The 24221-nt window shown below is 48.9% G+C and overlaps 1 protein-coding gene across 1 annotated transcript in view; it reads left to right on the top strand.

Annotated features, from left to right (window-relative positions):
• The first annotated feature begins 6419 nt into the window (after nt 1–6419).
• Nucleotides 6420–24221, top strand: part of SNTA1 (syntrophin alpha 1) — a 28429-nt gene continuing 10627 nt past the window's right edge. The window contains exons 1-2 of the mRNA XM_035006113.1: nt 6420–6843; nt 9852–10037. Coding sequence (XP_034862004.1) covers nt 6534–6843; nt 9852–10037 — 496 coding nt within the window. The 5' untranslated portion in view covers nt 6420–6533. The remainder of the gene's footprint in view (nt 6844–9851; nt 10038–24221) is intronic.

Here is a 24221-nt window from a genome sequence, read left to right as displayed (position 1 = left end):
GTCTGCTTCTTCCTCTGCCCTCTTCCCTCTCTTGCTCTCTGTCTCTCATTCTCTCTCTCTCAAATAAATAAATAAAAACCTTTAATAAAAAAAAAAGAAGAAGAAAAGAATTGTAGCTGTGGATGGCATCCTTTAAAGTGGAAACCAGAACCCTTTTCTGCTATTCATCATTCATTCATCAAACATTACTGGACTTTTACTGTTTACCAGGTCTTGTTGTGGGGCTTTAATAGTGGGCAATACCATGCCTGCCCTAACAGCGGGAGATCACTGGGTCCTGCCTGAAGGTATGAGGTGCTGGGCTCAGCCCCTCTCCCAGCCTTCTGCCTGGAAGACCATTTCCCTAGTTATCTTTCAGGGATCTTAGCTCCTATTGCTCTCCCTCAGCAAGCATTCATTCATTCATTCATCCATTCACTTATTCATTCATTCATTCATTCATTTAAGAGATATTTATAATGCCAGGCACTATGCTAGGTAGATAGAGTTCCTGCACTCAGGGGGTGTCCCGTCTAGTAGGGAGACAGGTGATAGGTAAATAAACATGTAAAGCATGAAGTACAAATTGTGATGAGTGCTGTGAAGGAAATGAATAGGATGGTCATGGGAGAATTATATTTTTTTCTCAGCTTTAATTTGAACAAGCTTTTTTTTTTCTTTAAAGATTTATTTATTTATTTTAGAGAGAGAGTGAGGGAGGGAGGGACAGAGGGAAAGGGAGAGAGAGAATCTCAAGCAGAGGGGCGCCTGGGTGGTTCCGTCGTTATGTGTCTGCCTTTGGCTGGGGACATGATTCTGGGGTGCTGGGATCAAGCCCCACATTGGGCTCCCTGCTCGGTGGGAGGCCTGCTTCTCCCTCTTCCACTGCCCCTGCTTGTGTTCCATCTCTCGCTATCTCTCTCTGTCAAAAAATAAATAAAATCTTAAAAAATAAAATAAAATTTGAAAAAAAAAAAAAAAGAAAAAGAATCTTAAGCAGACTCCCCACTGAGCTCAGAGCCCAACATGGGGATTAATCTCACGACTCTGAGATCATGATCTGAGCCGAAATTGAGAGCCAGACACGCAACTGACTGAGCCACCCAGGTGCCCCAATTTGAACAAGCATTTTAAGGAGGCAGCCTGAGGGGTGCCTGGGTGGCTCAGTTGGTTAAGCATCTGCCTTTGGCTCAGGTCATGATCCTGGGATCTTGGGATGGAGCCCCACATGGGGGTCCTGGCTCAGCTCCGAGCCTGCTTCTCCCTCTGCTCCTCCCCCCTGGTCCTGCGTGCTCTCTTTCTCACTCTCTCTAACAAATAAATAAAAATCTTAAAAAACAGGGGCGCCTGGGTGGCTCAGTCGTTAGGCGTCTGCCTTCGGCTCAGGTCATGATCCCAGGGTCCTGGGATCAAGCTCCGCATTGGGCTCTCTGCTCGGCCGGGAGCCTGCTTCTCCCTCTCCCACTCCCCCTGCTTGTGTTCCCTCTCTAGCCGTCTCTCTCTCTCTCTCTGTCAAATAAATAAAATAAGATCTTTAAAAAAAAAATCTTAAAAAACAAAAACAAAACAAAACAAAGGAGGCAGCCTGATCCCCGGCACCAAGACAGCAAGATTAAAAAGTGTGAGTGTAAATTCCCTCTCCCTGCCTTGGCTTAAGTGGTGGGGAGTGGCCTCTTAACTGAAATGGGCTGTCTTGTGGAGAGGTGAGGTCCCCGTTACTGGAGGCATCCAAGCTCAGGCTAGAGGGGGAGCTCTCAGGGATGCTATAAAGGGGTTTCTTGCTTGGGTTTGGGTGGGGAATTGGAGTTGGTGACATTTGGTGGGTCCTCTTTCTAACCACCAAGACTTTAGGATGCTGACATTCCTTTACTCTAAGTTCCACATGCCTACATGCTGTGAATCTGACTTTGACTAGGATCCTAGAGTAGTCTAGTAGAAAGGACCAAAACTTCGCAATCAGAAATAATTTGGTTCATATTCAGGCTCTGCTGTTTATTAGCTGTATGACTTTGGACAAATCCCTTTCCCTCTCTAAGCCTTGGTTTCTTCCTCTGCAAAATGGAGATGATAAAGCCTGCCTTACCAGGCTGCAATGCAGGTTAAAAGGTGCCCTATAAGGGGCACATGGTTTGGTTTCGATCCCACAGGGCACCATGGACTCTTACACTTTGGAAGCCTCTCAACCTCCAGTAAGATCCAGGGATACCTGGGTGGCTCAGTCGGTTTAGTGTCTGCCTTCGGCTCAGGTCATGATTTCAGGCTTCTTGCTCAGCAGGGAGCCTGCTTCTCCCTCTGCCTGCCACTCCCCCTGCTTGTGCTCTCTCTCTCTCCCTCTGTCAGATAAATAAATCTTTTTTTTTTTTTTTAAGATTTTATTTATTTATTTGACAGAGAGAGACACAGCAAGAGAGGGAACACAAGCAGGGGGAATGGGAGAGGGAGAAGCAGGCTTCCCGCGGAGCAGAGAGCCCAATGTGGGGCTCGATCCCAGGACCCTGGGTCATGACCTGAGCCGAAGGCAGATGCTTAACGACTGAGCCACCCAGGCGCCCCTAAATAAATCTTTTTAAAAAAATTTTTAAAAATGAAAAAAGCCTCCAGTAAGATCCAAATCTCTCCTGGGGTGCAATATGATGTCACAGTGAGCCCTGGTGCCAGACTGACTGGGCTAATCACTTCAGGTCCCTGAGCCTCAGTTTCCACATCTGCCTCATGGGGATAATAACAGGACCTACATCCTGGGTTGTCTTGAAGATTAAATGAGATGACCTCTGGAAAGCAGTTATGTTAAGCAGTGGATCGTGTAAACTCCCATTATTGCTGCCATCGTTGGGTCTGGGAGGCCAGGGATGTACGAATCTCTGCTTCCTGCCTTGGAGCCCGTGCCTAGAGGCCTCCCCCTTTGACTAGGGGTCCCAACTCTAGGTCCAAGGGGTTGAGCCTGCAGGGCCTGCAGTGGGCATTTGAGACTAGTTCGCTGGGCAGGTCCCTTTCCTCTTTCCTTTGCCCTTCCCCCTTCTCATTCCTTGGGACTGAACTGTTTTCCTCTGGGAGCTGTGCCCTGGGGTTTGGTGGGGAGCCAGGCCTCTGTGTGTGTGTGTGTGTGTGTGTGTGTCTGGAAGGCCAATTCCTGAGCTACAGCAGAGAGGCATCAGCTGACCACAGTGGAGGGGTAGAGTATTCCTCCAGCTACAGGGTTCCTGGGGGTGGGCTGATGGGGGCACAGTGGACTGCCATTGCCCATACTGTGCGATCACCAACACACACACAGGCACATAAAATACACACACATACTCATATATACACACACATACGCATATACATATACACATGCATACATCACTCTTTTTTCTTTGCTTTTCCTTTGCCCTTCTCTGCTAGCCTCCTCTTATTCTGTACACATCACCTCTCTCCTTCCTCCCTTCCCATTTAACCAAAGAAAACAGTCCCCCAGGGGAGGAATTCTGTATCAGGGCTCTTTCTCACCAAGTTTGTCTGGGGCTCATTAAGTCTTTTTTAAGCAGGGCAATACGTGGGGGGACTTTTAAGGATCTGGCTCCAGGCTTTGGTCCTGGGAAAGGAGTCTGGTCTCTTGCCCTCCCCTGCTTTCTTGCCTCTTGCTTGATCCCTCCTCCCCTCCCTCTCTACCTTTAGAGTGAAGCTTCCAAAAGCCAAGTAGAAGATAGTTTTCATTTATCACAAGTATTCACCCTTACTTTTCTCAGGTTGCTCTACCATCTTTAGAGCATAAAACTCATACTTTTAAAATACCAATGCAGGGGCGCCTGGGTGGCTCAGTGGTCAAGCATCTGCCTTCTGCTCAGGTCATGATCCCAGGGTCCTGGGCTCGAGCCCCGCATCGGGCTCCCTGCTCGGCGGGAAGCCCGCTTCTCCCTCTTCCACTCCCCCTGCTTGTGTTCCCTCTCTCGCTGTGTCTCTATCAAATAAATAAATAAAAAATCTTAAAAAAAAAATCAATGCATAGTGGCGCCTGGCTGGCTCAGTCAGAAGAGCATGTCTCAATTTCCCCATCTCTAAAATGGGGATAATAGGCTGTGCAGGATGTGTGAGATTTAAATGACAATGTCTATAAATCAGCCAGCTGGTGTGCCAATGTACAGCAAGTTGAATAGATGGCATCTGTGTATTATATGTACATGTGTATGTAACACTTATGTATTATGATGTGGCCTCTGTGGATTTTCAGTGGTATAGAGCCATTTCCTTATAGTTGGATAGTTGGGCTGGTCTCTAGTTATTTGCAAACATAGTTTGCTGTGGACAACTGGTATATGTACCTGTTTTCTTGTGAGTTTCCTTTTTCCCTTGATCATATCTACCTGAAGGTGCAGGGAGTCTACATAGTGATGTGGCCCTAACTCTTTATTGCCTGACACCTCCCTGCGAGGTGCGGGAGCCAGAGACGAGGGGCAGATATGAAGGCTGGGTGAAGTGTGTGATTTGGTGGGATTTTTCTGGTAAGGATCCTACCTCGCTTCTGTATTTGGCAGCTATCTGGCAGTGGTTCAGTGCCTAGGCACTGTGTCAAACAAGCCTCGGTTTGAGTCCCTGCTCTGTCCTACTCACAAATGTGTGATGGGCCAATTAGGCCTTCTAAATCCAAGTTTTCCCTTACTGTATAATGGGAGTGTTGTTAACTGCAGCTATTCCATGAGGCTACTGTAAAGTTGAGATAAAACAGGGACATGCTCAGATCTAGTTCTGGACAATAGTAAGCATTCAATAAATAAAAGCGACTAGGGGTGACTGGGTGGCTCAGGTCATGATCCCGGGGTCTTGGGATGGAGCCCCACGTGAGGTTCCCTGCTCAGTGGGGAGCCTGCTTCTCCCTCTCCCTCTGCTCTCCCCCTGCTTGTGCTCTCTCTCTCTCTCTGTGTCAAATAAATAAATAAAATCTGGGGCGCCTGGGTGGCTCAATTGTTTAGGCAACTGCCTTCAGCTCAGGTCATGAGCCCAGGGTCCTGGGATCGAGCCCCACATAGGGCTCCTTGCTCAGCAGGAGCCTGCTTCTCCCTCTCCCTGCTACTCCGCCTGCTTGTGCTCTCTCTCTCTGTCAAATAAATAAATAAATAAAATCTTTAAAAAAAATAAATCTTTAAAAAATAAATAAAAGCGACTATATATATATTTTAAAGATTATTTATTTATTTGAGAGAGAGAGTGAGAGAGAGAGACACACACAGGACCCTGTGTGCAGTCGCTTAACCAACTGAGCCACCAGGCGCCCAAAAGCGACTATATTGATTGCACAGGAGTCACAGTTTACAATGCATTTTCACATTGATTTAATCCTGACACAAACCCTGTGAGGTAGCATTTCTTGTGATCCCCATTTCATAGATAAGGAAATTGAAGCCTAGAAAAGTGAAGTGATGGGATCCAGGTCTACAAGGAGGTAAGAGAGTGACGCCCAGACCTAGAGCCCCACCTTCCAGCCCTCTTTCCTTACACCAGGAGCTCTGAGCTCTCCTCCAGCCAGGTCTCTCAGAGAGTGTGGGTCTTCAGGCTTTTCTCTGTTCTACTGTTTTTTTTTTTTTTTTTTTTTTTTTAAGATTTTATTTATTTGACAGAGAGAGACACAGCGAGAGAGGGAACACAAGCAGGGGGAGTGGGAGAAGGAGAAGCAGACTTCCTGCAGAGCAGGGAGCCCGATGCGGGGCTCAATCCCAGGACCCTGGGATCATGACCCGAGCTGAAGGCAGACGCTTAACGACTGAGCCACCCAGGCGCCCCTCTCTGTTCTACTGTTAACAGAACAGGTGGTTAATCTCTTAAACTCCCATCCAATTTCGAGGTGGGGACCGTGTCCATCCCCTCCCCAAGCCCTAAACAGCCAGCAACGTGCTCATTCCCGGTGGGCGGGACCTGTCCGCCTTAGAAACCACGCCCCAGCTAAGCCACGCCCACAGACCTAAGGCCCGGCCCCACATCGTAAACCCAACTCCTTCCAAACCCCGCCTGCGAAGTCCCTGGGGGCTCGGTGTCTCCACAAGTCCAGTCCCTGGAGAGCAGCTCTCCGCCATACATAGCTCAGCCCCGACGGCCAAAGCCTCGCACCAGGATCCATGGTTCCACCTCTTTCTCTTGGGCTCCTACCCCCGTGAGATACGGTCCCGGCCCTCGACGGCCTGGGGGAGCTCAGAGTCTCTGTCGCAGGATCCTGCTCCCGATACGAAGCCCGGCCCCCTTATGGCCCCGCCCAGGCCCGCACTTACCCGCTTCTCTCCTTACCTCTTGACCCCACCCCCTGCCCCCTACGCCCGCAACCCCCAAGTAGTCCCACACTGCATCCTTCAAGACCTGGGCGCCGCCGCGTCCTAACCTGTTTGCCTGCGGCCCCGCCCCTCGCCGTAGCCACACCCCCGGGCAGCCCCGCCCCGAGGTTCCACCCCCCCAGCCCCCCAGCGGCCGGGGGTAGGGTAGCGGCTGGTCCAGTCGGGCACCCGCTGCCCTCTGCCCTGGGCGCTCGGTCGGAGCGGGCCGGGCGCTGTGGGGCAGGGCGAGCGCGGCCGCCCGGGGGCTCGGAGGCGAAGATGGCGTCCGGCAGGCGCTCCCCGCGCACCGGGCTGCTGGAACTGCGCGCCGGGCCTGGCTCGGGGGCTGGCGGCGAGCGGTGGCAGCGGGTGCTGCTCAGTCTGGCGGAGGACGCTCTGACCGTGAGCCCCGCCGACGGCGAGCTCGGCCCGGAGCCCGGCGCCCCGCGGGAGCCGGAGCCCGCGCAGCTCAACGGCGCCGCCGAGCCTGGCGCGGCGCCCCCGCAGCTGCCCGAGGCTCTGCTGCTCCAGCGGCGCCGGGTGACGGTGCGCAAGGCCGACGCCGGCGGGCTGGGCATCAGCATCAAAGGTGGGCACGGGGGGCGCGGTGTCTGTGGGGCCGCCGAGGGCGCGGGGGTCGCGGAGGCTGGCAGTCTACGGAGGACGTGGAGTTGGAAGACTTCTGTCTGGGGGCAAGGAGGGTGTCTGAGGGGGCAGAGGGAACGAGGACACCGGGAGCACCAAGGTCGGAGGGGTTTCGGGAGTCGGAGGCCTCAGTCCGAAGGCACAGGTGGAGCGGGTTGGGGCGCACCAAGGACAGGTGGGTGGGGAGTTCTGTGTGGAGGCATAGAGATGTCGGGGTTGCATGGACATCAAGGACGAGAGGGGCCTTAGGAGAGCAAAGGATGGAGAAAGGGGACTGAGGCCTGGGAAGCCAGGAGGAAGGAAGTCCCTGAGACACAACCAAGGTGGAGGGGAGGGGTAAGGCCTGGAGTTGGGAGTACAGGTTTGGAGACTTGGGTAGAGGCACAAGCCGGGCTCACAGACAGGGGTCCAGGAAGGACCTAGCAATCTGAGGACCCAGGACCCTGTGTGCCTAGGCAGAGAGTCCTGGGCTTGAGTTACCTGATCTGGCCATCATCACCTTAGGCAGAATTGAGAGGAGTGGACATAGAGTTGTTACTCTTCTCTGAGAAATTCTCCAATTACTGAGAGCTTTCTTTAGGATGCAGCCAGATTATGTTTGAGTCCTGGATCTGTGTGAACTTAGACAAGTCCCTTCCCGTCTCTGAACTTCAGTTTCCTCACTATATAATGAAGCTAATGATTGAGTTGTAACGTTTCTGTGAGAACAGGAGTCTGAAGTACTCACCCTGCAAGCACACAGTAGGTGCCTGGTTCATTACTGCCGTTAGATGAGAGGAAAAATGGAGGCCAGGAGAGACTCCCAAAGCAACTAACCATACTGCTTAAAATCCCAGTACGCTCCCAGCAGCTGGATTCACCATTCCTACCCATCTGCTTCTCAGGGCGCTATCTGCCTTGGGAAAGGGTGTCAGCTCTTCTATCACCTTGGATATGCACTGTTCTCTCTGCTGGTGCTAGGTCTATTCATTGGTGTCTTCAGACCCTTTGGCCTGGGGGAGAGGGTGGGGATGGTGGTGACTCAGCTACCACTATGTGCTGAATGCTGTGCCCGGTACTCTAGGCTTATGATGCATTTCATCCAGGCGACAAGTGGTAAAAAGTGGGGAGCACAATCTCCACTTTGCAGGTAGGGAAACCGAGACTCAGAAAAGTAAAACAATTTTCCCAGGCACAGACAGTGAAGGACAGTGCTGGGATTTGAACCTCAATTATCAGGCCTTAAGAGAGTGCCCAGGAGATATGGTTCTTCCTCAAGGAAGGGCACATTCCCAGGCAGCCGACCAAAGGAATTTAAAAGGGAAAAATGGGAAAGACAGATAGTGGACACCAGTCTTGCTCCTAAACTCCAGAATGGGAGAGGGCAACAGATCAATCCAGAAATTGTACACTCAGTGTTTTAAAGCAGAAAGGAACTTAGAGTTAATATAGAGTTCCATTTTACAGATGGACAAGCTGAGACTTGGAGAGGAGCACGGACTTTCCAAGGTCACATAAAGTTACTCCTTAGCTCCATACTTAGAGTTGGGAGTGAAGGTACTTTTAGGAGGGGTCAGGGGAAGGACCAGCTCCATTCACTTCTTCATGGATAGAGCCTGGGCTCTTGTTGCCGTGGTGACCTCCCTCTGAGGGTCCAGCCCAGCCTGAGGCAGCCTGGAATGATCATATCTTCAAACTGAACTGAAGTCCCAAGTTTCTGGTGGAGGAGAGCAGATATAAATAGAAACCCATTCCTTGGGGCACCTGGGTGGCTCAGTGAGTTAAGCATCTGCCTTCGGCTCAGGTCATGATCTCAGGGTCCCGGGATTGAGCCTTGCATCGGGCTCCCTGCTCAGCGGGGAGCCTGCTTCTCCTTCTCTCTCTGCCCCTCCCCCTGCTTGTGCTCTCTTTCTCTCCCTCTCTTGCTCTGTCAAATAAATAAATAAAATCTTAAAAAAAAAAAAAGAAAAAAACCCATTCCTTTCTAGGCTTCAAATCCTGTGCAGTGCAGTGAGCAAACTGTTGGGCCTGTGTGGGGCCCAGGAGAGGCGTTGCAGTCTGACCTTTGCCACCAATTTGTTGTGTGACCTTGAAATAATGACTTCTTTATGGACCACTAGTTCCTCATCTTCAGTATTCTGGGATAGACTGGTAATGTGATATCTGAGGGCCTGACTTACAGTCAACTATAGGGTTAAAAGTGTTGGTTCTGGAGCCAGGAGACCTAGGTTCAGATACTGCTGGATGACCTTGGGCCAGGGGCTTCTCTCCGCACTTCATTTTTCCTGAGAGGAAACTGAGCATGCCTGTGTGATTGGGATGTTGTGAAGATGCAGTGAGACAACATTGAAAGCATTTAGCTCGGTGCTTGGCACTTGGTATGTGAAACTAATGTGAACTATTATGACTATTTCATATTTTAAAAGGATATTCAAGAGCTTAGCAATAAAGCGATTCAGTAAGATGTATTAGCTTTTTTTGTATCAGAGATGTAATTTGGATAGGCCTTTGAAATCTAGACTTTAAGGCTTTGGTTTTCAGCTGGGTCCCAGATTGTAAAACTTTCCAATTGCTGAAGAGATCCTTGGGGGATCATAGCAATAACTGACTTCTATCTTTATTGCAGATTAAGGGGTATCAGTGGGTTCCCCCATTGTGGGAAAATTGCTTAAGATACAAAATATTTAAGAAAAAGCTATTGAAGCACTTGTAAGTTGCTCAAACACAGGCAAACACCCAAAGCATTTAGCCAAGGATCCAGTGACCAAACTCCTTTATGAATTTAGAACATGATTTATTAGTGTTCCAGACTTCTAAGACTCATTTCTGAGATCCTCTTTACTCTCTCATCCCCGCTTTCTTGGCACTGGGCTGGGCACTGAGGTAGGCCTTCAGAAATAATTTTGCCTTCATGTGACTCTTCAAGCATTGGAGTATCTGCCTCAGTTTCTTCCTCTTTCTGTGCCTGTGCAGGGGGCCGGGAGAACAAGATGCCTATTCTCATTTCCAAGATCTTCAAGGGCCTGGCAGCTGACCAGACTGAGTCCCTCTTCGTGGGGGATGCCATCTTGTCTGTGAATGGGGAGGACCTCTCCTCTGCTACCCATGATGAAGCGGTGCAGGTCCTGAAGAAGACAGGCAAAGAGGTGGTGCTGGAGGGTAAGCACTGGGGACCCCAAGGGTGTTCAATTCTTTCCTGCTTCTCCCAGGCCTCAAGTGGCCCCAGCCCAGCAGTGGGGGTTGGGAGGTGGGCAGGGTTGAAAACAGAAACAGAATGTGGGGACCTGCCTTGACATAGTATGGGGTGGTGGTGGGAGAGCCAGCGCAGAGCCAGACAGACCTAGTTTTCTTTCTTTCTTTTTTTTTTTTTTAAGATTTTATTTATTTGAGAGAGAGAATGAGATAGAGAGAGAGCATGAGATGGGGGAGGGTCAGAGGGAGCAGCAGACTCCCTACTGAGCAGGGAGCCCGATGCGGGACTCGATCCTGGGACTCCAGGATCATGACCTGAGCTGAAGGCAGTCGCTTAACCAACTGAGCCACCCAGGCGCCCCCAGACCTAGTTTTCATTTCCTTTCTCCTATTCATGAGCTCTGTAGACTTGGACAAGTCATTTCATCTGCCTGAGCTTTCGTTTCCTCATCTGTAAAATAGGGATGTCACTTTTGTCTTGCTGGGTTGTGTGATCAGGACAAAAGGTACATGGCAGGATCTGCCACCCAGTGAGTGAATCAGGGAAAGAGAGGGGCAGTGAGGGACTGGGGAAGGGGCAGTTAATATTCTCTCTTGAGGAAACTGGAGAGCTCCCAGCTCCAGGGACCCTGAAACCCTAAGACCCATCCTCCTTGGGGAGAAGACTTGGCCTTTATGTTGCAGAACATCAGATCCTTCCAGCAAGGATCAGAGAGGAGTTTTGGAGGGGGACCTTGGTAGTTCCCCTCCACTATCCTCGCATTGTGTGGTCTTGGATGAGTCCTTTGTCTTCTCTGGGCCTTGGCTTCCCCATCGGTTGTGATAAGCTCCATGCTGTGGCTGTCCCATATCTGCCTTTTGCCATCTCTCTCAGGAGGTTTCTGCCTTGCTCAGCCCTTTCTTCAAACTCCCCTCAATTCCGGAAGCTGTGGGGGCCTGAGGAATGTGTGTTTGGCTCTTGGCCCAGAACAGGCACAGGGAGATGGCGGGGGCTGATGGAGAATGCCATAGCTAGTGAAGCTGCTGAGCTGAGCCCCAGGCCTGGATCCTGATAGATTGCCTTTATTTCCCCAAACAGGTCTCCAAGAGGCCACAGAAACAAACAGGCTCTGGGTGATCTTTGGCATGCTTGTGGCCCTGACCTCGGTTCTCTCTCAGTTTTGTTTTATTTTTACATTTTCGGTGTATGTATTTAAGTACCACTGGTGCATTTTTAAAAAAATATATACTTTAAAAAAAGTCAACTCTGTGGTATTGGTCCTTGAAGCTTAAGTGTAACAGTCATATCTTAACAGCAAAGTTAAATCACAAGATCACTCATAAATGATATAGATATAAGGGACTCTCCCTACCCTATGCCTCATTACTTTGATATTATAGCCAGTAATGCAGTTGAAACTCATCAAAATGTCATGTTTTGGTTGACTTGAGAAGATCTTTTAGTTTCTGCACTTTGAAAGTTTAATCTGGAGGTGGTGAGATTTCTACTGTAGACACATTTCTAACCCACACCGAGGTCCCCCTCACCCTCTCATATTTAGGTTGAGAATGTCTCTCTATCTGGGTTCTCAGCATGGGTCATTCTGAGAAGATAGCCTCTTTTTTTTTTTTCTCTATTTTTTTTTTTTTTAAAGATTTTATTTATTTGACAGAGAGAGACACAGCGAGAGGGAACACAAGCAGGGGGAGTGGGAGAGGGAGAAGCAGGCTTCCCGCCAAGCAGGGAGCCCGATGCGGGACTCGATCCCGGGACTCCAGGATCATGACCTGAGCCAAAGGCAGCCGCTTAACCGACTGAGCCACCCAGGCGCCCCTCTTTTTTTTTTTTTAAGATTTTTTTTTTTATTATTTATTTGACAGAGAGAGACACAACGAGAGAGGGAACACAAGCAGGGGGGGTGGGAGAGGAAGAAGCAGGCTTCCCACTGAGCAGGGAGCCTGATGCAGGGCTCGATCCCAGGTCCATGGGATCATGACCTGAGCCGAAGGCAGACGCTTAACAACTGAGCCACCCAGGCGCCCCGAGAAGATAGCCTCTTTGAGTGTTGGAAGCTTAAGGCATCTCTTGGCTTCAGGAGCTAATACCCAAGCCTTCTGGTACTAGTAACCCAGCAAGACAAAAGACTGGTACAAATATCAGTCTGGTACTCTATTCCTTCCTTACTAAGCCAAGAAGCATTTATAGACACCTATTATGTACCTGGTGTGCAGAGCATTGGGGTCAGAAGCTAAATCAGGCCCAGGCCCTCTCCTGAAGGAGTTCCCCATCTGGTGGAGGGGACAAAGCATAAATACTGTCTTGTTCATACAAACTGTTTAAAAATCAATTTCTAAAATCTGTCTGCTCTGTGATGAATCTCTGGCCTTGGGTAAGACCCTTGCCTTCTCTGGCCCTCAGTTTCCCTATCGGTTGGGATTAGACTAGATCAGAGATGACTAATGGCTTTCATTTTGAGTGTCATCTTCCCTGGTGGCTACCGGGAGGCTCGTATTTGGAAGGATTGGGAAGTCTTGTCTGGGCTCAGCAGAAAGGAGCTGGAAGTGATTAGCAACATCTATCATGGATACAGTAGGAAAGAGAATTAACATATGTATTGTTCCAGGATTGAGGGTCTCTAGCTGTTACATTTTCTGAGACTTTTCCCAGGGTAAGATCTTTCTTTGGCAAACCTTGCCCCAGGTCTCTGGCTGGAACCTGGCCTGTCTCTTGCCCAGAATAGGATGTGGCACATTGTAGGCACTCAGCAAACATTAGTAACTACCCTCCTCCCATCACATTTATTTAGAATTGGTATTATTTCCTCCTGAAATGTTTGGTAGCATTCTCCAAGGAAGCCATTTTTATTTTTAATTAATTAATTAATTAATTAATTAATTATTTATTTTTAAAGATTTTATTTATTTATTTGACAGAGAGAGACACAGCGAGAGAGGGAACACAAGCAGGGGGAGTGTGAGAGGGAGAAGCAGGCTTCCCGCAGAGCAGGGAGCCCGATGTGGGGCTCGATCCCAGGACCCTGGGATCATGACCTGAGCCGAAGGCAGATGCTTAACCAACTGAGCCACCCAGGCGCCCCATCCAAGGAAGCCATTTTTATAGAAAGGTTTTTAACTGCAGTTCTAGTGTTCTTAATAGGGCGGTTTTGATGATCTATTTTTTCTTGAATGAACGTCGCTAGTTTATGTCTTTTAAAGAATTTGTCCATTTCATCTAAGTTGTCAGATTTATTGGCATAAAGTTGTTTATAATCTTCCCATAGTATTCCTCCCTTTTGGATGAGAGTGCTCTCTGCTTTCTTTTTCCTCGTCCCTTTATACTGCTCTACTCAGTGGTTTTGAGGGGAATCTCAAGTCTAGTGGGGGGACAGCTGAGCAAAACTACCAGATTATGGATATGTCGTAGGTGCTGAGATGGGGTCTGCCCAGGGATCAGAGGAGGCGGTGGTTACATCTCTCTGGATAGTCAGGAAAGACTTCCTGGAGGCGGGGGTGCTGGCACTTTATGAACAGTAAGCAGATGTGGGTATGGGGTGGGAGAAGGGCATTCCAGTCAGGAGAGCTGTGTGAGCAAGACCTCAGGGGGGTGAAATGACTTGACTTAGCTGGAGAACTGACTGGGGACTAATTAGCTTTATCTGAGCCAAGGGTGTGAGGGAGTGGAGAAAGAGGAGGCTGTCCCAACTGAGAGCCTTCAGGGCCTTGAATGCCAGGCTAAAGGCATTTGGACTTCCTCTGGAGGGAAACAGAGAGCCATTAAAAAGGGTTCAGCAGGAGCAGTACATGGGCACATCTGGGTTTTAGCAGCATCAGCCTGGTTTGGAGGGAGGCAGAAATAGATGCAGAATGGCAGCGAGGAAGCTGGGACCATGAATAGGAAGGAGATGGTGGTGGTTTGACCTAAGCAGGCTTGGATAGGAGGAAGAGTCTGGAGGTTGTGGCCTTCTTGTTAGTTTTTACCAGCGTTTTCTTAGTTGAAGTCTCTTTTGAGCTGCTCTCCTAGCCCAGCAGGCTTGTGAAAGGATAATTCCACCGAGGGCAGCAAAGGGGCAGGGGGCGGGGGGCAGGCATTGGGGTCAAGAGTCTCTGAATTGCAGAAGTGACCTGAGAAGCCTGGAGGATTTGAGGGAGCTAGGATACGGATGTGTTTGGTCCTTGAGATATGGGGGACCTTGTGGAGAAGGTAAGGGTCTGGCAGCTTCACCAGTCTGGACTCAGGGCTCCTGAGACCCTCTCTGGGCCTAGGTTCTGCCTTGGAGCTCATTACTAGCCACATTGTTCAAAACTTCCCGTCCCCCATTCCACTCCTGAGGCCACCTCCAAGGGGCCATGGAAAGATGGCCTGTCCTTTGGATGTGAACCTGGCAGGGCAGCTGGGCGTCTTTCCTGAGGCCTGGGGCTCAGTGCGTACAGAGTCCCCTGAGAGCATCCTAGAAGGACAGATGTCACTAGCTAACTGGGTGCCAGCCCTACTTCCCTGGCCTAAGTCAGGGGTTCAGCTGGGCCTTGGTAACCCCAGCCTGCCTTCTAGGCCCTTTCCTCTCCTAGGTCAGGGGTTTGCACAAATGTTTTCAGCTTGTTCTCAGCCACAGGGATGTGTTTGTGATCAGAGTCTGGGCCCAAGCTGGCAGCCAACACGCCTCTGTCTGCTGCTTAGAGAGGCCCATTGTGTGCACAGACCTGGAGCCAGGCCTAACCGGGGCCCTTGGAGACTGGGCCTGGGGGAAAAGGGAGAGATGGCCAAATGCTATCCACCCCGCCCACCCCCTCCACTCCCATTGTGGCTGGCAAGACAGGGACAACAGAGAGCCTGTGATGCATTAAAAAATAATACTAAAGGGACAGGGGCACCTGGCTGGCTCAGTTGGTAGAGCATGCCACTCTTTTTTTTTTTAAGATTTTATTTATTTGAGAGAGAGAGAGAGTGCGAGTGAGTACAAGCCCAGGAGAGAGGCAGAGGGAGAGGGAGAGGCAGGCTCCCCACTAAGCAGGGAGCCCGATGTGGGGCTCTATCCCAGGACCTTGGGATCATGACCTGAGCTGAAGGCAGACACGTAACTGACTGAGCCCCCCAGGTGCCCCATCACTCTTTAAAAAAAAAAAAAAAGATTTATTTATTTGAGAGAAAGAGAGAGGGGGGAGGGGTGTGAGCAGGGGGAGGGGCAGAGGGAGAGGGAGAAAGTCTTTTTTTTTTTTTAAAGATTTTATTTATTTATTTGACAGAGAGAGACAGCGAGAGAGGGAACACAAGCAGGGGGAGTGGGAGAGGGAGAAGCAGCCTTCCTGCTGAGCAGGGAGCCCAACACAGGGCTCGATCCCAGGACCCTGAGATCATGACCTGAGCTGAAGGCAGATGCTTAACAACGGAGCCACGCAGGCATCCCAGGGAGAGAGAGTCTTAAGCAGGCTCCACACTAAGCACAGAGCCTGAGCTGGGGCTCAATCTTACACAACTCTGAGATCATGACCTGAGCCCAAACCAAGAGTCTGATGCTTAACTGATTGAGCCACCAGGAGCCCCATGCATGTGACTCTTGATCTTTGGGTTGTGAGTTTGAGCCCCACGTTGGGTGTAGAAATTACTTAAAAATAAAATTTTAAAAAATAATAATAATACTAAAGGATAGTAAAAAAGTCAGTTTCAATACTTTGTACAAAATAGAGAAGGTACATCCCACGTAAAGATCAAACTTTTTTTTTTTTTTTAAAGATTTTATTTATTTGACAGAGAGAGACACGGTTTGAGAGGGAACACAAGCAGGGGGAGTGAGAGAGGGAGAAGCAGGCTTCCCGTGGAGCAGGGAGCCCGATATGGGGCTCAATCCCAGGACCCTGGGATTATGACCTGAGCCAAAGGCAGACGCTTAATGACTGAGCCACCCAGGCGCCCCAAGATCAAACTTTTAAAAGATAACAGGCATAGAGTAGCATGTGCACAAATATTCATGATAAAAGGCAATATAGTGTGGGGCGCCTGGGTGGCTTAGTCGGTTGAGTGACCGACTCTTGGTTTTGGCTCAGGTCATGATCTCAGGGTCCTGGGATCGAGCCCTGCGTCAGGCTCTGCACTCAGCTCCGTTGGCTTGTGGCTTCTCTCTTTTCCTCTTCTTCTGCCCCTCCCCTTGCTCTCTCCCTTTGTGTCTCTCCCTCTATCTCTAAAATAAATAAATAAATCTTAAAAAAAAAAAAAAAAAGGCAGCATAGAGTGATAGCAGTTGCCGTAAATCCCCATTTTACAGACAAGGTCACCAAGGTTTGTTGAGAATAAATAAGTCCTTCAGGTCATATGACTAATAAATTGACAGAATTCAAACTGAGGTCTGTCTGGTTGCCTAAGGCACTATTGCTTCAGCCTTGGGTAATACCTACCTTGCATGGTTATCTGCAAGATTAAAAACGAAAACATGCCAAGGCTGGTGCTCATAGTAGGTACTCGATTATTTCGTTTATTTGCTCTTTCTGAGGATGGGACAGTGCATTTGAAGTGCATAGCACAGTGTCTTTCACGTGGAAGCGTTCAGTGAATGTCAGCCTCTCTCATCTTTATGTCAGCAGCAGGCCCTCACAGTTGTTTCCTCCAGTGAACTCGAAGGTCTTTCAGGGCAGGACTCATGTGCAGTTTGTCTCAGAGCCCTACGCCTGGCACTGAGCCCAGCGGCACACATTAGCTCTTGGTCAGTAGGGATTTGTCCCTGGGGTCCATCTCTGACCCTTTCTACTTTACCTGAACCTTGTCAATTGCGGTTAACTTTCCTAAATGTTTAAGATGGGGCTCAAGGCTCAACCAGGGCTTGACTAAGTCCTGAGAGTATCCATGATGAGTCCTTGGGACTCCTGCAGGCTCCTCCCCTGGGAGATGGGCACTGCCAGGTGTCCTGCCCAAAATCTGGCTTAATGTATCACTACAGTCAAAAGAGGGATATAAGTCATGGATGCAGCAAATATGAAGTCACCCTGCTTGGCTTAGCTAAGTGATGCTGTGCCCCTGACGTACCTGAGGGGCCTCTGAATGGAGCCCCCATCCAGTCCTCCATGACCACAAAGACCTGTTGTTCTAATCATTGTTCTCAAGGAAGCATTTATTTGGCCACACACACACACACACACACCCCCACCCCATACACATGCACACATGGCTTTAGGCCACATGGCTGCCTGTAGATAAAACTTGACTTAATCTGGGCCTGGCCTGTTCCCTGGATCTTGATTAAAATGCCTGTGGGGGCTCTGGAGACAGGTTCTGGGCCTCAGTTCGCTGTGTGAGCCTGGCTGCTGATGGTGGTGGAGGAAATAATGAGATAATGATCGTGATGGTAGTGTCTGCTGTTTATTGAGCACCTACAATGTGCTAGGCACTGTGCTAGGTGCCTTCCATATGTTTTCTCACTGAATCCTCAAAACCGCCTCTATGAATTAGATGTCCCATTGTGCAGATGAGAACACTGAAACTCAGAGAGGCGAGGCTGTTTTCCCAAGGTCACATTGTGGCAGAGATGGGATTTGAGCTCAGATCTGCCAGATGAAAAAACTCTTAAATGTTTCTGATGCACTTCAAGTCATGTCACCCCTGGGAGACAGTTTATTCGATGTATTCAACTGTTACAGAAGGATCCTTCTCATTGAATTGTTGCAATTAGGTGAAGATGTGTTTGTGAGAGTCAAGCTTGGTGCTTGGTCTATGGTGGGCTCTCAGTAAGCGCGAATTTCTCCCAGTACTAAGGTCCTGGAGCCCTTTGCTTATTGAGGTGACGAGCTCCATCTCTGGATCCTATCTTACATGGTTTGGAATGCACTGGTGTATATATATATATTTTTTTAATTTAAATTCAATTTAGTTAACACATAGTGTATTATTAGTTTCAGAGGTAGGATTAGTGATTCATCAGTTGCATGTAACCCCATGCAGTGGTATATTTTTAAAAGTAAAGTAGATTTTAAAAATAATGTAAAAAGTAATATACACTTACAAAAAACCCTAGGAGAATGTAAAGCAATTACCTTCTTTTTTTATTTTTTAAATTTTTTATTATTATTGTTATTTTTAAAGATTTTATTTATTTATTTGACAGGGAGAGACACAGCGAGAGAGGGAACACAAGCAGGGGGAGTGGGAGAGGGAGAAGCAGGCCTCCCGCCAAGCAGGGAGCCTGATGTGGGGCTCGATCCTAGGACCCTGGGACCATGACCCGAGCCGAAGGTAGACGCCTAACGACTGAGCCACCCTGGCACCCCACCTTCTTCTTTAAAAAAAAAAAAATTATCTATTTATTTATTTGAGCGAGAGAGAGAGTGTGTGCACAAGAGGGGTGGGGGGAAGGGCAGAGGGAAAGGGAGAAGCAGGGAGCCCAATATGGGGCTTCATCTCAGGATCCTGAGATCATGACCTGAGTCGAAGTCAGACAGTTAATTGACTGAGCTACCCAGGCGCCCCAAGCAATTATCTTCTTGTAGAGATAACCACAGTTGATGTTTTCACACTTTCAGAAAGTTTCCAAATTTGTTTTATCATTACACAAGTTGAGGACATATTTCCAACTCAGTACGTGTAGCTCTGTCTCATTCTTTTTAATGGTTGAATAGTATCCCATTATTGGGATTCATATATTCATTTAACAAGTATTTGCTCTGTGCCAGGACTTGATGTTGGCGCCATGGACAGAGCCATGAACAAGACTGAGTGGTCTTCCATTCCGGGAGCTCACATCTTGTATTTAGCAGCCCCTACTCATGGACATTCAAGGGGTTCTTAGCCTTTTGCACCATAGACAATGGTGCTGTGAGCCCTCTGTGTACCTGTGAGCATTTATCTGAAGCGGGGTTCCTGCAAAGGGTGTTGTTAGGTCAAAGGGTTCACTTGCCTTTGGGGCTTGAGAGATGGTGTCCCCTATACAAGGGTATGGTCAGGTGAGATCGCTATGCCCCAGAGTGTGGCAATGCAGGCCCTGTTGGTCAGGCCTGAAGCAGGGCCTGCCAGGGGCTGGGATCTATTTATAACCCAGCCTTGCTAGACCAGCAGAACTGTAAAGGTCACCCCTTCCAGAGCCTGTTAGAATCCTGCGTCCTCTCCATACCATCCTTGGCGGGCAGGTGGGCAGCCTGGACTTGACTCTTCACAATACCTTACTCAGAGAGCCGGCACATCAGTGCCCATTGTATAGGCAAGGGAAATGAGGCTCATAGAGACCTTGGGACTCACCAGAGCCAGATAGCAGGTGACAGGGCCTGGATTGAAACCTTTTCCCATCACTGCTTCCTGTGCCTCTCCCCTTAAACAGTCATACTGAGAACAGCAGCAGAAGTAATAACCATACTACAGTTTTTTTTGTTTTTATTTATTTATTTATTTATTATTATTTTTTTCATACTACAGTTTACTGAAGACTTTGTGCTGGGCAGGGCAAAGTGCTTTATAGCTATTGAGTCTCAGTACCCTGAGAAATGAATATATTTTGCTCCCATTATAAAGATGAAGAAATTGGGGCGCCTGGGTGGCTCAGTCAGTTAAGCAACTGACTCTCGATTTCAGCTCAGGTCATGATCTCAGGGTCATGGGATCAAGCCCCGTGTTGGGCTCTGCGCTCAGCATGGAGTCTGCTTGAGATTATCTCTCTCCTCTCCCCCTCTGCCCCTTTCCCCCTCCCTGCTTGCATGTGATCTCTCTCTCTCATTCTCTCTAAATAAATAAAATAAAATAAAAAATCTTTAAAGAGGAAGAAATAAGAGGGTCACAGAAGTCAAGTCACTGTGTCCAAGGTCACAGAGCAAAGAAGTTATACCCAAACCTGCCTCACTCCAGAGCCCACATTCAGTGTTTTCTCTCCAGGATGAGAAGCCCCAGGCCTGTCTATCTTCATTCACTGAACAAATTTCATACTTACTGATTACCTGGTACTAAATTCAGGTACTATACTAGGTTCTGGGATATCCTAGTTAATAAGAAAACAGGTCCCTGCTCTCATGGAACTGACATTTTGGCTGGAGGACAGAAGAGGTTGCCTAGTAACAATTGGATAGACCATGTGATTTCGGGCAGGGGCAAGTAAGTGACCACCCACTGAACAGACAGGAACAGCTTGAGCTTAGAGGACAGGCTTCAGTCAAGACTCCAAGCCAGGACATTCAGTTACAAGCATTTATTGAGCACTGGGATAAGTGCTGGGGATACTGTGTTGAGCTAAAACAGATGTATCTCCTTCTCTCTGCAGCACGTATGTTCCCTCCCAGTTGTACTGGGCCAGGTGAATGGTCCTGCCCTGTCTCAGTTCCTTGTGTTTCTGGTGGAATCTATTTCCTGGATCCTTGGCGCCAGGGCTGGGTCCTGTCTCTTCTTGGCAGAGCTGTAGGGGAATGGGGGCCTCTGGAAGAGGCAGGGTGTCCTATGTTTGTGTGTCTTAGCTTCCCTGAGGAGGAATGATCCACGTGTCACTGCTTCACCAGGCTCCTGGGGCAGGGGCTTGGCTGGGGAGGGTGTGGATACCAACTAGGCTTATCTTTGGAGTCTCAAGAATGCTGACCACAGGGCCATCAGTCCTCAGGCCACTGCCTTTGGGTAGCCCCACCCTGCCTGGTCGGGTGACTCAGACAGAAATCCGAGCAGCGAGGAGGCCTCAGACTTGGGCTATTTATGGCCATACTCTGGGGCCTCCTGAACCCCACCCCCACTCTGGGACAAGCCAGTTGGTTTGTGAAACCCAAGCCCTGTTTTGGGCACCAGCTGGTGCGCTGTCCATTTATAGTATGTTTCTGTGGGAAAGGAGAAGGAGAACTCAGTTCTGGGACGTCCTGGGTGAGCAGGGGCTCTAAGTAGTTTCTCTGGCTTCAAAGTTGACAAATGTTCATTTGCTGAGCATGTAGCATAGGAGTTCCCTGCTGGATTCCGGGGACACAGAGATGAATCAGATGAGGTCCCTGCCCTCACAGTGCTCCCAGCCTGGTGGGGGACACAGACTCCCACACAGACACATAGGGAAGTGGGGTCTAGGGGACCACAGAAGTGATGGATGTAGTGGATCCAGAGTGGGCATCTGGGAAGGCTTCCTAGAGGGGTGATGGAACTGGGCTGGGCTGTGGCACCTTCTCCCTCCTGAATGAACCTGTTCTGCCCTCGCATTCATTTCTCCATTTACAGAGCACTGACTCTGGGTTCAAATCAAGTCCAGTTTCTGTCCTCTAGGAGCTCCCATTTTGGTGAGAGAGCCACAACACATGAAATCACGGCAGAGGTCTAAGAAGGGCAGGGGTGGCTGATAGGTAAGAAAGTCATATTTCTTGAGTCTCTTACCTGTGCCACATGTTTTATATCATCTTATTTAATTCTAAAATCTCTCTGAGGTAGACATTGTTATTCCTCTTTTATCGACTTGCAGAACGAGGCCCAGACAGGTGAATTTCCTTGTCCATGGTCACAGAGCTAGACAGCGCTGGAGCTGGAATGCAAATCCAAGAGTGCCTGTCCCTAAATTATGTACTGAGGTGCCTGGGTGGCTCAGTCCATTGGGCGTCTGACTCTTGATTTCGGCTCAGGTCATGATCTCTCAGGGTTGTGAGATCGAGCCTTGTGTTAGTCTCCATGCTCAGCACAGAGTCTGCTTCAGATTCTCTCTCTCTCCCTCAGCCCCTCCCTGCTATCGAGCACACACACACTGTCTCTCAAATAAATAAATAGAAATCGTTAAAAAAATAAACTATGTGCTAAGGGCATTCTGTGCAGAGGGAACTGCATTTTCAAAGGTATACAAGTTTGGAAACTCATACAGCTCCTGAGAGCTCTGAAGAGGCCAGGATGATCAGACTAGAGGGTGAGATTAGGGATGTGGCAGGAGATGAAGCCAGAGAGGTAGGCAGGGCTCAGGTCCTGGGGAGCCTTGGATTTTGATGAAAGGTGCAGGGGAGCCAGAGCAGGACTTTATTCATTCAGGGGTGTGGCTAGTGACAGTAGGGAGATGTATCAGTTGTATCCCTCTCCCCATACAGGGTGAGGGGTGGGGAGGCCGTATTAATCAGGATGCTTTTGTCTGCAAGTAATAGGAGCTCAGTTTAAAGGCGTTTAGACATGGAAGGAAATGAGTTTTTTCCCAGAATACCTAAAAGCAGCATGACTACAAGGTAGATTAGTTTAAGGCTTCACCATCCTCAGTGTGTGGACCCCAATCCTTGTGTTCAAAAAGTGACTATCGTTATTCTAGGACCAACTCCCCTCCCAGCAACTTGTAAAGGCTAGAGAGAGGAGAGAAAGGGAAGGGAGTGTATTTTCCCTCACTTCTCATTGGCCAGAATTGTATCATCTGCCCCTTTCTGAACCAATCACAAGCAAGAGGGATGGAAAGATCAGGATTAGCCTTGACCAATCATGATTTTCTTCCTTGTTTGGGAAGAAGCCCAGCCAGTAGGGCTCAGGACTCTGTTAGCAAAGAGAAAAGGGGGAAATGGTTTGGCTATCATTTAGCCAAACCATTTCCACCTCCACCTCCATTGCCCCTTGAGACATAATCCAATAGTCAGTCCTGGGATAAGTCATTGCTGTAACGATGAGGATGAGTCATTGAGTCATTTTTAGTCCTAGTTCCCAAACTTCAGACCTAGGCTTAATTCTCTTAAGAAAACCTGCTCTTCGGGAAGCCTGCTTCTCCCTCTCCCACTCCCCCTGCGTGTGTTCCCTCTCGCTGTCTCTCTCTCTGTCAAATAAATAAATAAAATAAAATAATAAAAAAAAAAGAAAACCTGCTCTTGTTTTCAACTTAATTGCTCTTCCAACCCTAGTAGGGTTTATAACTCCCTCTTGCTTTCACTGCTGTTTGCCTTGTATCCTGTCTGAGCCTGAGAGACAGTCTCCTGTGATAGAAATAGCTTCTTATCTGGCTTTTCCAGGGAGCTGGGCCAGTAACTGCTTCCTCACCCCTTCCTGGCTGGTCTGCTCATAGGCAGAGCATACTGGCAAGGCTTTGACTCCAGAAGTCAGATGGTTAGCAAGCCAGATGGCCATGAGGGCATGGTAGTTAAGGGGAGAGAATGGGAGGCTGCCCAAGGATTAGCAGGCATAGGCACCCCTTAGTAGAGCAGCAGAGGGGACAGCCTAGCTAGGGGAAGGGAGACCAGTACTTGGGCAAGTCTTTTAACCACTTTGATGTACACACTGTCTTCCTAGTAGCTGATTTTAGGGATGAGGAGACTGCTGCTCATCAGAATTGGGAACAGTCCAGATGCCAGGGCAAATGTGGCAGACCCTGTTGGTTGCCTGCTTTCCAACTATTTCCCCTTCTTCATTGCTAACAGAATCCTGGTGTTATTGGGTGGAAATATGGTCTAAGTCATGACTATTCCCTTTTACTAATGATTGTGCTAGAAGTGGGCATGGAGCCCAGTCAGGCCAATGAGATATAAGTATTCCTGGGAATATTTACTTCTCTGATAAGGAGTTGTGAGGAGAAAGCCCTTTTTCTGCCTATCACCTCCCTGCTTTGGGTTTTGTCATATAAGGAATGGTTGGCTTGAGCTGTGGCAGCCATCTTGTGGTCATGAGGCAAAGGCCAAGAGAATGGCAGAGAGGCCTACCCTGAATTCAGTGTCATTGAGTCACTGAACCAATCCTAAAATTGCCTTCCTCTAGACTGCTTTTTTATTTTTTATTATTTTTAAAAGATTTTATCTATTTATTTGAGAGAGAGAGAGAGCAAGCATGAGCAAACATGAGCAGGAGGCAGGGGCAGAGGGAGAGAGAGAAGCAGACTCCCCACCAAACAGGGAGCACGATACGGGACTCAGTCCCAGGACCCTGGGATCATGACCTGAGCAGAAGGCAGACACTTCACTGACTGAGCCACCCCAGGCGCCCTAGACTGCTTTTTTAAATAGCATTTTATTATTTTAATTTATTTTTAAAAAATTTTTATAGGCTCCATGCCCAATGTGGGGCTCAAACTCATGACCCTGAGATCAAGAGTCGCATGCTCTACCAACTGAGCCAGCCAGGCACCTCTAATAAATATAGCAAGAATGACCAAAATTGGGGCGCCTGGGTGGCTCAGTCGTTGAGCATCTGCCTTCGGCTCAGGTCATGATCCCGGGGTCCTGGGATCGAGGCCCGCATCGGGCTCCCTGCTCCGCGGGGAGCCTGCTTCTCCCTCTCCCACTCTCCCTGCTTGTGTTCCCTCTCTC

This window comes from Mirounga leonina, unplaced genomic scaffold (genome assembly GCF_011800145.1).
Source record: "Mirounga leonina isolate KUSES-001 unplaced genomic scaffold, KU_Mleo_1.0 Mir_150, whole genome shotgun sequence".
Classification (NCBI taxonomy): Eukaryota; Metazoa; Chordata; class Mammalia; order Carnivora; family Phocidae; genus Mirounga; species Mirounga leonina.
The sequence above is the reverse complement of the archived record's forward strand: the minus strand, read 5'-3'. Positions and strand labels throughout refer to the sequence as shown.